The following is a 14,118-nucleotide window of genomic DNA, read 5'->3' as shown; positions in this document are numbered from 1 at the left end:
ATGTGTGCGCGCGTGACGCGATGCAGTCGTGCGGAGCAGGTGCCTCCCTGCCTGACTCACGAGACCTCACTGCCCTCCCCGTGGGGCACGCCAGCACTCGCCAGGAAGAGGTAGCTACAGCGCTCTGTCACTTTCCTCACCCTCATCCCTCCTTCTCTGTCATGCTTACCTTCAGTAGATACTAAAAGAGACCTGCTGTGTGCCAGAATAACCACTGATCCGTTAACTGTCACATAGAGCTACTTTTAGCTGTTTTACAGGAATTAAACTTGTTTCCTCATTTTTAAAACAGACACATATGAACATTAAAGAGGACCTAATGCTTTTTCTGCTCATAGTAATCATGCCCAAAGTGCTGGTAATCCATGTGAGACACTCAGGCTTCAGGGTGCTCTGAACACACAGTGTCAGACAGTTTTTTTTACTCTTTGATTTTTATGATGCCGTAGAGCACAGACGCACTCACTCACCGACTGTTCCCCTTTGTGAGGGGCAGCCAATTAGAAGAAGGGCGACTTAAAGGGAGAGCAAGGAGCTAAAGCAGCTTAATTTAGATGAAGTGAGTGCATAGACCAACGGCCAGTATACGATTTATTAAACCACCACAAAGTGTGCGGTTTGTGCCATAGATGCACTAAACACTGCTGTAATTAGTAATTACTCCCTATAATTCTCTAATAGTTTATGTGGAACGTCAATGCTAAAATATAATTATTGTTGTTGTTCATTAATTTTTTACATTTTTTACAAAAAAAATCACAAGAAAGCGAAACTATTTTTTGTTATTAAGATGCCAAATTATAGTTATTTACACTTAATTTCTCTTTTTTCAGAGGACAGTGTGAAACATGTTTTTGACAGATTCCTAAAATACTTGTTTTCTTCTGTTTATGACAGCTGGTCTAATAAATTTGTTGAGCTCAGTAAATAAGGATAATTTTAACCGTGACTCATTAGAGGTTTACTCTGGTAGACGAGAAGAAGAACAGCATATTATATGGCCTTTAAAATGAAGCACTATTCATGAGTAGTTTTAAAGACACAACTATATTACCTGTGGTGTCCAGAGGCTTAGAGATCATCCACAACATCATACTCAAACTGTTTTATCAGATTCAAACTTTATGATTTTCGCTGCCAAAAGAGTGCAGCAGATATTTCAGCATCTACAGAAAATGACAAGTCAGTGAGTCACAGTCATCTGTTTAGCAGTAAGTGATGTCGTGCAAGAAAAATGTATTTTTTGGTAAATGCAGTTTTCTCTGTGTGTTTTGACTCTTCGTTCACACGTAAATGCTGATTTGAAAGCCTGAAAATGAAGCACGGACAAAAGAAGATCCTGATTAGATGTTACTGGCTTCATTTCTTTGAAACAGGGTGTTGGCCTTGACCTTTTTAAAAAACAAATTAATACTGGAGGTGATTTAAAGTAGTAGAATGACTAAAACAGTAGTTCAAGCTCTTAGCTGCATACACGAACTGCTTTAAATGAATTCATGTTTTGTTGCGACCCCCGCTGAGACGTTTCTCCACACTGTCAGACAGATTCAGTCTAAATTACTGTGCGTTTTTCTTCTCATCACATTCCTCCTGTGCTCCTCTGTCCTCTCTTCTATCTGCTGAAATTGCCCCTCTCTCTCTAAAAACCCAATCTCTGCTCCTATTTGAATTTCATTTACAAAGGGAAAACTGGTCGGGACATTTTAAATGTGCTCTGCTGTCTGCTGTCAAGGTGAGGCCGAGGGTCTCTCCCCTGCAGACTTCTCCCCCTCCGCCTGTCTGGATCGGCTCCAACACTGCATATTCATGAGGAGGACTAATTTGACAATTAGAGATGATGGGGCACTCGTCCTTGCTAATGCACTTCATTATAAGATCTTCTTTGTGGATTTAATAGCGTCGCAGTTGCTTCCTGTGTTTTTACTTCAGTTTCAACAAGTCTGTTTATGATCGGAAGCCTTAGTTTACTCAGGTTTATTTGGCAGCCTGAATAATATGAAGAAAGTTGCTAAATACTTAATTTTTTTCATTGTTCCATAAAAACAAAAGCTTGTCTGGTGTCATTTTGCTGCTCAGCTCAAACAGCGAGTTTTGCCTTGAAGAACATGGCGGTGATTGTGATGTGCAAATTGCAGCAATCAGCGCCGTGATCATCATGTTTATGACAGTGACATGAAAAAGCTGTTCTTGTTTTTTTTTAATGTTCTTTAGTCTGAAAAAGGAACTCTTTCAGTTGCACGCTAGGATACCTCATGTTTTTAGACCGTGTCCACGCTGAGCCAGCTAAATCTGAAACAGCAGCGTGAAAATAAAGCAAGATTTTACACTTTAAGCTTTAAGTCTCCATTTACACAAAACACCTGACAGGAAACACGGGGGGTGCCTGGGCCACAGTAATCAGGCATTGTGAGAATAAATCAGATTCATAATGTTTGCACCGATTCAGTTTTTCTGTTCATTTGTTTAAATATAGCACCAATACACCTCACCAGTAACATCGAGGTGCTTTATTCTCCAAGTTTAAGACCTTACCTTATTAGTTAAAAGCTCCAATAATCCCCTATATCATCTGCTGAAGGGAAAGAGAAAAGAGAAAGGAAAAAAGAGTGAGAAAAGGACGAGGAGTAGACGAGGTTAATGCTACATAAAGGCCTCGTCTCCAGCCGGTGGATGGCCGCCCCCCCCTGAGCCTGCTTCTGCCGGAGGCTTCTTCCTGTAAAACAAGAGTTTTTCCGTCCCGCTGTTGTCAAGTGTCGCTCAAAGGGGGTCGTTTCTGTATTAGTCTACGGTCTTTAACTTACAATATGAGGGGTCTTAAGCGAACTGTTGTTGCGATCATATAAATGAAATGGAAGAAAATTAAAATTGATTTAAAATGAAAAGTGGGTGATTCCTAAGCCTAATCTTAAAGTAGAGAGGGTGCCCGTCTGGGTGGTTACGGAGGACGGGGTGATAACTGAAAGCTCTGCCTCACGTCCCACTTTTAGAAACCACAAATAATTGTGCAGAGTGAGAATGAAGTACTCTGTTGGGATAATATTATATTAACAGGTCTTTAAGGTATGACCTGCACTCATAAAGGTTTGTAATCCCTGAAAACCTGACCGGCTTAGTCTTGGTTTCCTCCTCTGTAGCTTGTGTGAGCTCTAACCACCTTCAGCACAGCTGGCGTTTACCAAACCATGTTGCTTCCATTACACTGCATTTATCACTGAATCAGGCGAACTCTGCTTTTAATGATTTTCTAATGTATAGTTGAGAACTTCACAGATTAAACAAAAAGAAATCAGAACAAATAATGAAATAAATCAGCAACTCAAAGCCGAGTTAGAAACTACTAGGAGGCAAACATAAGGAGATTTTTATGTTTTATCCGGCAGCGGATAATCAATTAAACGAGTGATTCGATTCTGAAGAATCCAAAAACAGTTTAAAGAATCCACCAGCTGCTGTGAACATCAACAGTCTGGTTCATTTTCTTGCCCCCCAGCGTTTTATGCTGACTGTAACCTTTCCAGCTCTGCATTTCTCCTGGGGAGGGATTTGCATCGCAGTAACACACCTATTTTGCCTAATTGCCCGAGTGCAGGCCCCTGCACATCTCCTACTCTCTGCTGCCTGCACAGTGGGGGGTGGAGGGTAGGGGGCTTGTTGCTTTGGATGGAACTGTAGCCATCTGACACCTCGATCTCTGAAGTGTGCAAACAACTCGACTGGTGTTGACTAAAGTTACAGTCTGTGTTAAATACAATGCTTACACTGATCAGTGTTGGGAGGAGAGCAAGGTTTCCCCCTGAGCCCTGGAAGATCCTGCGACTTTGATTATGAATAAGATTTTGTGTTTTTGTGAGCTACTTACATATTTTACTGCAGAGCAGGAGTTGTAAACAGTTGCGACTCGAGTGGTTTAGAGAGTAAACAAACTTCCATTAACGGGGACAATCAGGCTTCTCCGTGGCCAAAAACTCAACATTCTGATCCTTTATGAAAAGAAAAGTTTATATTTACAGGAGCAAAGTTTTCACAGTATTTTTACCTTTTGTTTCTGTGTGAAATGTTATGTGAATATTTTCATGCAGCTTGCTTTGAAAAAGCCAATTTTGACTTCCCTCTCTCTTCCTTTGTGCTCCCAGACACGGTTACTACGGCACGTCGGGGCCCCCTGCACCAGCGAAAGCCCTGACTGACCTGAAGCTCCACTTAACGAACTCCTCCCACCCCATTTCCTCATCGTCCTCAACAGACATGGTGGTCATTCACCCAGGGGCCGTGCTGGCCATGGTGGACCTGCTGCCCTCCGTCTCCTCTGACAGCCAGCCAGAGGTGAGGAAATGAAAGGCAATGTGCTTCCTGTCAAAGTGGGTGAAGGGATTCGATGGCAGGCAGGAAGTGCCTTTTTTCAGTTGGGTTTTTCACGTCAGACGGCAGCCAGACAGTGTGAGTCAGCTACATATGTGTGTTTTAGGGGAAAGTCAGTCGTATTGAATGATTACATGCAGGTAATTAACTTACTAATCAGTGAATTGCCCAAAGCACCCTCTCACAATTTCCTGATTTTGCTTATTTTTGCCTCTTTACAGGGCGATTTAAACTAAGCTTAAGTCTTAGTCTTGGTTTTAACGTCTAGCTCTCCAACTTTCTGCTCCTCCCAGCATGCCCTCGACCTGCAGCTGGCAGTCGCCAACATCCTGCAGCTCCTGGTGAACAGCGAGAGGAACCAGCAGGTGTTGTGTGAAGCCTGCCACCATCAGCGACTGTTGCAGCGCTGCAGCCAGGCCCTCAGCGATGAAGACCACCCTCTGCACCCGCCGCTGCAGAGGATGTTCGAGAGGCTGGCCTCGCAGGCCCTGCAGCCGATAGCACTCAGGTACTGAAGCTGGCCATGTTGATAACATGATGTAGGCACCAACAAACCTAAACTGAGAAGCTTCAACACTGAAATGCTGCCCCAACAATGACTGTTTCAGATGATAATAAAGAGATTAAAATAAAAGCATAAAAGCAAGACAACTCAAACAAATATTTTAACTATTATTCTTTTTTTTTTTTTGAAAATCTAAATGAAGTTTCAGATGAAATCCTTGACTAACATCACAGAAACACACAAGGTCAGATTAGGTGAGTCTGGCTAACATCAGCGGTGCTATCGCCAGCTGACACCTGCACAGTCCGTTTACTCTGACACAGCCTTTCTTTTTCCAGATCAAAGAATGCAGTCCCAGCTGGAGCCAATCAACATCTTCTATATTAATAAAATATGAATTATTAGTCTAACTAATTACTATTTATACTACAACCTTAAACCCAACCTCAGACCCCCTTAACCAACATTACATCAAACCCAAATCTTTATGAGGCTTTCTCTCAGACTCTTAATTCTAAGCACAATAAACCTCTGATGCACACTGTTTCATGAGGTACTTTACTGCTGATGGAACAGAATCAGCAACCAGGTTTAAATGGTGAACAAATGCATCACATGAAAACAGATTTATCTGTGGTGAAGTAAGATATATAAAGTATTAGAGACAAAAAAGAAAAGGCAGTGCGTTACTTTGCTTTATGGAGGTCCATCACTGTCCATAACTGTTAGACGGAGGAGGGATCTAAATCTCATTCATAACCAAATATCGGTCCAGGTTATTATTTCCACATGAAGAAAAGAAAGCCTTAATTAATAATTATTTAATTATTCATTCATTCATTAACATCCCAGCGTGTGCAGTTTAAAGTCTCAGAGAGAAGGTCGGCTGTTCAGGGAAAGTTGACGTTCAGCTGTTTCTTGGTTGTAGCTGGTTTTTTAAATTGGTTTTAGTCATGTTTGTGACACGTGTCTAACATTATTTTTAAGTTCGATTTTTTTTTTTTTACTCCATTTAACCAGTAAATAAGAAACCAAAGGACAGACCCACAAAAACCTGAGAACAATGAAGAGATGTAATACCTCACATTCAGGGTTTTTTAAACATTAAAGTGTTTGTCTGGACTTTTCTGCACAGACCTGAGCTTGGAGCAAATAATATTTTATGAACAAAATCATTTTGTTCTTGGAAAGCAGTTTTGTTTTTTTATCATGCTAATGTGCATTTGCATTGTCGGGTTTCACTGAATGAAGACTGATTTTATATGCAGGCAAAACGGAGTGATTCTCATTTCCCGCTCGACTTGTTACGTGAGATGGGAGATTGGGGTTGAGGGACAAGACTGAAAGTTATTTGACATGCACATGGTTGGTTGTTTTCATATGTTAATGCGGCCTGCCTGGCTCACATTCTCTCCCTCCAGCTGGATTTATGCTGGGGGTACACATATCGCTGTCTGTCAGCCTGTTCCCCATCCTTCCCTTCATTTCCCCCCCCCCTCCCTGTCAGGCCTACCCTTCATATTTCCACTCCTCTTATTCTTTTCTTCTTCCCATTTGTATTTTGTTTCTGCTCTGTCAACATCAGCCAGCAGCAAAGCTCCAGAGTCTTTCTGCCTCCTCGGTGCCGCTCTGATATCGTCTGCTTCCAGCCGCTGGTGTCGCACATCGAGCGCTCTGACAGCAGACGCAAACAATCACAGCAACACTTTGCATTCGTGTCACTTACATGCCGGTCAACCATGTCACTGACTTTGAGACAGACAGAAAATGCTGTAAACCTCAGCTTTTTGAGGAGCGGAAGTAACTGCTGACTTAACAAACTGCATCCAATTAGGATGTGCTTCACTGCTTAATGAGAACATAAAGGACATAGTATGGCAGGGGGACCCTGTGGGAGTGCAACGACTAAACCCAGCAGTTGTTTTTAATTGGTTATGTAATAGTGTCACTGAAAAACAGGAATGCGCCTAAAAGAGTACAATAGGCCTCGAGGCTCATGCTTTACACGAGCACGGCCCAGGTACTATATTTAAAAGATTTCTGCATCCTTAATGGCAAAAGTTTGGACACCAGTTTGTACCTTTCATTTCTGGGAAGGTTTCACTTATGGCTGAGGACCATCTATGTGCATATTAGGGAGCGTATCTGCAAAATGTGCATTTGGGTATAGAAGTAATCACTTTTGAAAAACACCTCCGTGTTGATGCCGAGCCAAATGCATGCTCACTTCCTCCTTCCACATGTTGTTAATAGGATGATTGAAGTGTGAAAGCAAGCTTTAGTTTAGTTCCTTGCCTAAACAAAGGCGCTCTTCTCAAAGCCACTGAAAGGACTTTTGGATTTTCAGTAACAGTGGGGGGGAAACAAAGGCTGAGGTTATTTTAAAACAGGAGCGCTACTTAAATAAGGTTAATTAAACTGAAATAAAGGAAGTTCAGCAGTGATACTGGCCTAATTGTTTTTTCTTTGTTCTTTCTTTATTCCTGACTTCCTGCTTATCTTCCCCTTCAGGGAGTTCTTACGGCTCGGGAACCCGCTGAACTGTGGCGCCTGGGACAAGAAGCTGTTGAAGAACTACCGGGTCCACAAACCGAGCTCTCTCAGCTACGACGCCGAGATGAGAAGTAAGATTGTAACATTCGATCATTGTACTCACTGTTCCACAGATCTCCGGTGAAATATTCCTACAAGTGTTTTTTGTCAGAGATATTAAATAAAACACAAGTCGGGTTTTGGTGTTCTTATCAGCTGTCAGTCGGTTACACTTACCAAGTGCATAGACTGGATCATACCAACTACACACACTGCATCCACACAGATAGAATCTATCCCAGGATAAAGTATTAAACTGCCTGCATAAGTATTTGTTATAGTTGGGTTACAGGCCTCAAACGTATTATTAAAGTGCCGACTAAAAGGTAGCCACCTTAGAAACCTCTGTGTTTCTGTTTTATCACCTATCACACAACGTTCTTTGCTATTAGTCGAACAAATATAGTTTCTTATACCGACACAGGTAAAATTCTCACTTTGTAATAGCTGAGAATTGAAGAGCTCTTTTCACAGCAGCCTTCCAAGTGCAGCTATGAAGGATGTGCCACCTGGGAGCGATTCCCATCTGCCGTTGTGATGCAGGCTTCTCCTGGGAGAAAGTGTCATTTTTATTTATTTATTTTTTAACAAAAGCTTTAAAAAAAAAAGGAGAATCATCTTTTCTTTGCTCTATGATGAATTCCCCAAAGAATAACATCTGATGTTAGAGTATGAGCTTTGCTTAGTTCCTTAACGCCAGATTAAAATGCTCAGATGGTCCGTGTGCTTTCAGAGTGGTCGGAGGAACAATCGGAATTAATTACGTATGAACTTTACAATTTATCCAGAGCTCCTCATTTCCGTGCCGGATCAAAGATAGAAGGCAAACCTAATCAGGTGTCCTTCCTTGCATCTGTGTTGTTAGCCGCTTATCCAGTTTGGGATCTTGTGAGCGCTGGAGTTGATCCCAGCTGTCACAGGCTGAGAAGCGGCGTGAAGCCTGAGTATCAAATGGCTAACATGGCGACACAGATGAGCACGCTCATATCCACCCCTCCTACCAATTAAATCTTCCTGTAATGGTTATTTATATGTTATATATATTCAGACAGCAGCTGACAGTAGACAGAATGCAGCTATGACTCGAGGACTTACAGATACACTAATTAGCACGTGGCGTCATTTCAACGTGCTTTAGCTGCTTTTCATTTCGTTGCTTTTTGGAAGCAGGAAGTTGTTAGAGCGGTCTTCTTGTCCACTGATTAAAGCGACGTGTAAACTCCATGTTTAAACAAAGATCGGCTCGCCTCTGTGAATGTAATGCAAATGGCTTGTTTTCCATCAACAGCTGCTAATGTTTGTAATTTTCTGGGCTTCTCAGCATGTCTTAATTGCTTATTGTGTCTCCTCCCAGCTGAGAATGGATATCAAGGCCCCAGTAATTACTGCTCTTTACAGACAGCCACTGGGAGAGCACATATTGCCATCTTTCTCTGTGAGAAGAGTCTGGTTTATTAGCTGCCATTGATGGCTGTTGTAATTCTTGCTTTCATCCAATTCGTCTTTGTCACATCTGCTGACTCTTTAGAAATGAGACGACCCATGTTCTCAATAGAAGGTGAAATATGTTACCTTAGCGCGGGATGTTATTATCGCCCTTCTGGGGCGATGAAAATCCAGCTTTGATTTAATGTGGCCTACTCGCAGTCGGTGTTTTCAGTGCTGTGGGAGTTTTCATGGGCGGACCAAGCTGTGAGGGGTTTTTACCACTCTCTCTGAATCTAATCTAATTGGAAAATAAATGTTATTTTGAATAAACAAATGCAAAATTTGAAGTGCTGGAATTCTGTCAAGACATTTTTAGGACAGTAGAGAAACCACTGTTAGATGGGGAGATGAAACAAGCTGCTTTAAACTAAGAGTAAAAAGTTCATTTGTATTTCTTTTGGGTTTCCGACTACACATTTGCCTCTATAGTGAGGAAAAAACATATATTTTTCTGCTCCGGGGTTTTAAAATCAGGCTATTTTTAAGGTTTAAGGATTTTTTTTAAAGTTTGATTTTGATACTTGTAATAGCCAAATTTAAACTTAACTATCTTGAAGTGTTGTATTATCTTTCCATTAAGACCTTATATGTAGGGAAGGTCATGTTAATTCTTGGCCTCATTCTTTACAGTTTAACAGGTCAATAAGGTTTCTGACTTTAGAACAAAACGTTATGACTGTAGTCTGGTTCCCTGAAGAAAAGGAACAACATGCAGTACGTACAGTGTGGAATATGACGTCCCTGCGTGTGCCAGCTGAAGACACCTTTGAACCACAGCTTTAAGCCACATGACCTGTAATGACATATTTGAGGCCCCTCCTGCACATATACGTCCCTCAGTTTGATAAACACTCCTGACTGAGCCCAGCTTCTCAGTGGGGAGACTTTGTCTTGTACCTCGTTCCTCTGCTTCAGGGAACAGAAGCTGTTCGCTTTCAGTTGATTCACTTGGTAGCACACATACAGTATGGAAGGGATGTATAAATGCCCCCAGAGTTGTCACTGAACCAGAACAAAAGTATGTGGTGATGGCCAACTAGCTGCAGCACAGATATCACTCACAGGGACCCCTTTAAATGGGGCACATGAGGTTTCCAATCCCCTGATGCGCCCTGAGGCAAAGAGAGACCTTTGGTTCTGTGAGATGCTGGGAAGATAGCCTCCATAATCCAGTTGGAGAGCCTCTGCTTAGGCAGAGTTTTATCTCTGGCTGGATTATTACAGCAGTTAAACAGCTTGGCCACATAAACACACATTCTGAGTGTGGTCAGTGTAGATTCACATCACACACAGATGAAGGTTCATCTCTTCCTCAGATGGAAAAGGATGAGGGCAAAAAGTGAGAAGCTGAAAAGCGTGTGCCAGAAGCATGCACGGACGAAGCATGAAGGTCACCCTCTCTTTACTGAAGGCAGCAAAGAGGCCGTTCGAAACAACCCAGTATTATGTAAAAGAAACTTCATAGCTATAGAGTCAAAAAATGGACTGAAAGACAACTTGAACCTGGCGTCCAGCTCCAGACAGGGTCCATAGGTGGGCACAGTGATGTGGTAGCGGTTTGCTCCGTGAAGCCATTAGCTTGGAGACAAAATCTGGGAACATGGGCAGGTGGATTTTGATTGTTGTGGCTCTGAGCTTATGAAAACCCCCCACGAACTGTGACGGTTTCTGAGCTGGCAGAGGGGAGGGCTGCTCCACCTGCAACCTTTTTGTTGCATAGTGAAAGAGGGAAAAGGGAGACATGTGGTCTTTGCCAGCCCGCACAGCAGCAGCGGTGACAGGCTGGTTCACACGCTATCTACCAACTATCCATGAATGTCCGGTCCTGCATGTCATCGTCGTCCTGGTGAGCATGCAGCTCGTGCCTCACATGGTTATGGCTCACGCTTGGCTTAACCCATCAACATACTCCATGTGTTTACTCAGCTGTTTGCTGGGTCATCGACTGAATACTTCTTGCCTTTGGACTCGCATGAATCTGCATCCTTAGACTCTAAGAGGAAAGAGAAATGCCAAGCAACAGCAGCCTTTCACAGCTCTACCAACAAAGCTTTGGGTTAAGTCAACCCTCTCATACCGTGGACAGTCTCCAGGTAGACGGGGCATTCCTCATGCTGGTCTCACAGAGAAACTTCACCCATGTGGACAGACTTGCTTCGGTTTGTGACTCATACCAAAATGACAGGAGTGTCTATTCACAGGCAGGGTCCACATATGTCATCACAGGTCATCTGCTTTAAATAGAGGTGTCTTCAGCAAGACAAACAGCTGCGTGATACTGTATGTGTTGTACAAAGTGAAGGAACTGAAACAGAACTAGAAAATTTTGCACGTTTCACAATTACATCTTTCTGCTTTTGAATGTCATGAATTAAAAAGTAAAGTAAGACTAATAAGCGTCCTGAGGCGACGGTTCTTGTCATTTGATGCCATATAAATAAAATGTTATTGATTTGAATAGCTAACCAAACAGGAGCCACCTTTCAGTCCTGAATCGTGGATCTTGCATGTCTTGACTCTAACCACGCCTTCTTAATCTCACAGACAGCATGACCACTTCCATGGAGGGCTTCGGCCCCGACAGCGTCTTCACCACGCCGGCGGAGGACAATGGCCAGTATCGCATCAGCCGCAGCCTCGTGCGCTCCGCTGAGGGCAGCACCGTACCCCTCACCCGAGTCAAGTGCCTGGTGTCGATGACAACCCCCCATGACATTCGCCTGCACGGATCAGCTGTTACACCTGCATTCGTGGAGTTTGACAGCTCGCTGGAGGGCTTTGGGTAAGTTATGGTTAACAGACCTTAAGTGCATTTGGTTTTCCAGTCGTATGCAGTAATGGTTATATTTTTGATTATGATATTTGCAACAATGTAACATTATTCAGATGAGACCTTTGTTACCCGGTTCTTTGTGACCTTTCATTTCTGAGGCCCAGTTCAAAAATGCTAACATGTGTCTTTAACACACTGGATTTCTGACGTTGCCACACAGGATGTCTCATGATTAAGTTCTGGGGGATTCTAACCTGACCTTCAGCCTGACCAAACTTGGCTTATCTTGGATATCAGGAGACAGAATTGATATGTTTGTGACAGCTGCTTGCAAAGTATATATCAACTTGACATTAATGCAGCTATGAAACCAAAACATGCTCCTGTAAACATGTGCCCTGCAACACAGAGGCAACAGCTATTCTGTTCATTACATTTCTACATTTCAGTCCTTATTAAATTAAAAATTATATTAATGTGACAATCTCTTTCAGACTTAAGGAGCGGGACAAACTTTGGTGTACATTTTGGAAAATACTGATGCCTTTATGGAAACAAATCTGTATATAAAGAAGTATAACTTGTAAATGTTTTATATCCATATAAGAGTGGCAGACTTGATTCTTACAGTTATTTTTCATCAGAAAAATCTAACGTGCACTCCCGTGATTGGATACTCTTATAAGATATACGATGTATATAAAGCATAAACACTTCCTGTAACTTTTCCTGTCCTTATGGGTGGAGTAACAGATGGTGCCCATTCTTTTGTAAACCATTTTCGCCCTAAATCTCTTTGCGGATCAATTTTCCTCGCCAGTGAAACACGCCTGAGGATGTAACGTTATTTTCCCCCGCCCTAAACAGGTTGTGTGTGAGTGTCTCTACCTGCTACTGTCTCAGCAGGAGCCTGTTATTCGCCTCCAGTTGTGGAGCTGTGCATACAAATAGGCTTATTTTCCGCCTTTTATGTCACACGGAGCCCTCGGCTGCTCGTTGTGCCGCGGCTGATGTCGCCCCCTGCACCCCCCGGTTTGTGTTGTGTGTTAGCACCACAGTCAGCGCGGGGGTCAGAAGACGGTGTGTGGGCTGTGACCTCAACACTTCGCCCCCATGCTTTTGCGGACATGTTGAGCTGAGACGCAGTTGTGATGTGTTACATTCTTCATGAATATTCATAAGTGCATCTTGCAGAAGATCATAGTAGAGGTTTTCTGTCAGTGTAGCTAAAGGTTGGTTACTGTGAGCCAACTGCACCGAATTATTAGATGGCCGAGGCTGGGGAAACGTGTATATTCATTCAGTTTGCATTTCTGCACCCAGGGTCCTTCAGTGTTTTGTAAGACTAGACTTGATTTAAAAAAACTGCAGTGAGATTCTCTTTACCCTGATGAAAAAAATGCAAGCTTAGCAGACCAAATATCTAAATTTGCACAAAACATCCCGTGTCGGTGACTCGGCCTGTAACAAACAGCAAGTGGAAGCAACAAACTGACATCCAGCACTTTTTCAGGTTGCCATGCGATTTAACCACCTGTTTTTACACCAGCATGTACACTGAGGACCGCAGTGATGTCAGTACTACACACAATAAGACAGCACTAATCTTCCAAATCAAACATTTGTGTGTGTCAAACAGGATCTGAAAATTCATCTTTCCACTCTAGTTGTCTGTAGCAGTGTCAGCATCACCACACCAGAAGTATGAATAAGTTATTAATTGTATAAAACATTATACTGTTAATATATTTTCTACAATTTTGCAAAACCATTCAGCGGCCTGTTTCTGGCCCCCTGACTATATGTTTTTAACCACCTTTATTTAAGACAAATTCCTATCTCAGAACATGTGAAAGTATTCAGTTGTGGCACAGATGAGCTTTTATTTCACAGGCTTTTCTTGGCTCAGATTGGTCCTTTTTGAAGGGTGACTGCACGTAACCACAGTCAGTCTGCATTAAAACGAGAAGTCTGTGCTGCCTTACTTAACTGAAGTCTGTCCCAGATGATATAGGATGAAATGTGAGTTATACTATGGACAGACAACCGACACTCTCACATCCACACTTACAGCAAATTTAAAATGATTAGTTTAACTAATGAACCCGTCTTTACACGACAGGAGGAATCCAGTCTAGTCTTTGTTTAGCTCTCAGAAATGCTCTAAAAACTCTTTAGTTTTAAAAACATGTTTTAAGCTCTTTAAAAAGTGTGCACCAACTCCAAGAAGCCTCTTGTAGTGTCAAAACTTCCTGAGATTGTCAGGAATCGAGCGTGTGATTCAGTTGCTTTTTATCTACTGCTTTTGAAAAATCCCTCCCCCTCCGAGCGATCGCACTTTCTTAGCTTTGCTGTTTCCTTTACTCAGAAGAACCTGTGCGACTCATCACAGCAGCCAGCT

At 42.5% G+C, this 14,118-nt stretch overlaps 1 protein-coding gene across 5 annotated transcripts in view; it reads left to right on the top strand.

The window, feature by feature from the left end:
• The window catches only part of wdfy3 (WD repeat and FYVE domain containing 3), a 117,847-nt gene that overhangs the window by 51,477 nt on the left and 52,252 nt on the right, over positions 1-14,118 (top strand). For 4 of the 5 annotated variants that reach the window (XM_026187494.1, XM_026187492.1, XM_026187493.1 and 1 more), the window contains exons 14-18: positions 27-110; positions 4,134-4,323; positions 4,653-4,867; positions 7,376-7,488; positions 11,489-11,726. In XM_026187494.1, the coding sequence (XP_026043279.1) occupies positions 27-110; positions 4,134-4,323; positions 4,653-4,867; positions 7,376-7,488; positions 11,489-11,726 (840 nt within the window). The remainder of the gene's footprint in view (positions 1-26; positions 111-4,133; positions 4,324-4,652; positions 4,868-7,375; positions 7,489-11,488; positions 11,727-14,118) is intronic. The other variant, XM_026187495.1, reaches the window with a different exon arrangement.

Source organism: Astatotilapia calliptera, chromosome 12 (assembly GCF_900246225.1).
Source record: "Astatotilapia calliptera chromosome 12, fAstCal1.2, whole genome shotgun sequence".
Classification (NCBI taxonomy): domain Eukaryota; kingdom Metazoa; phylum Chordata; class Actinopteri; order Cichliformes; family Cichlidae; genus Astatotilapia; species Astatotilapia calliptera.
Note: the sequence above shows the minus strand (reverse complement) of the source record. Positions and strands in the feature narration are given on the sequence as shown.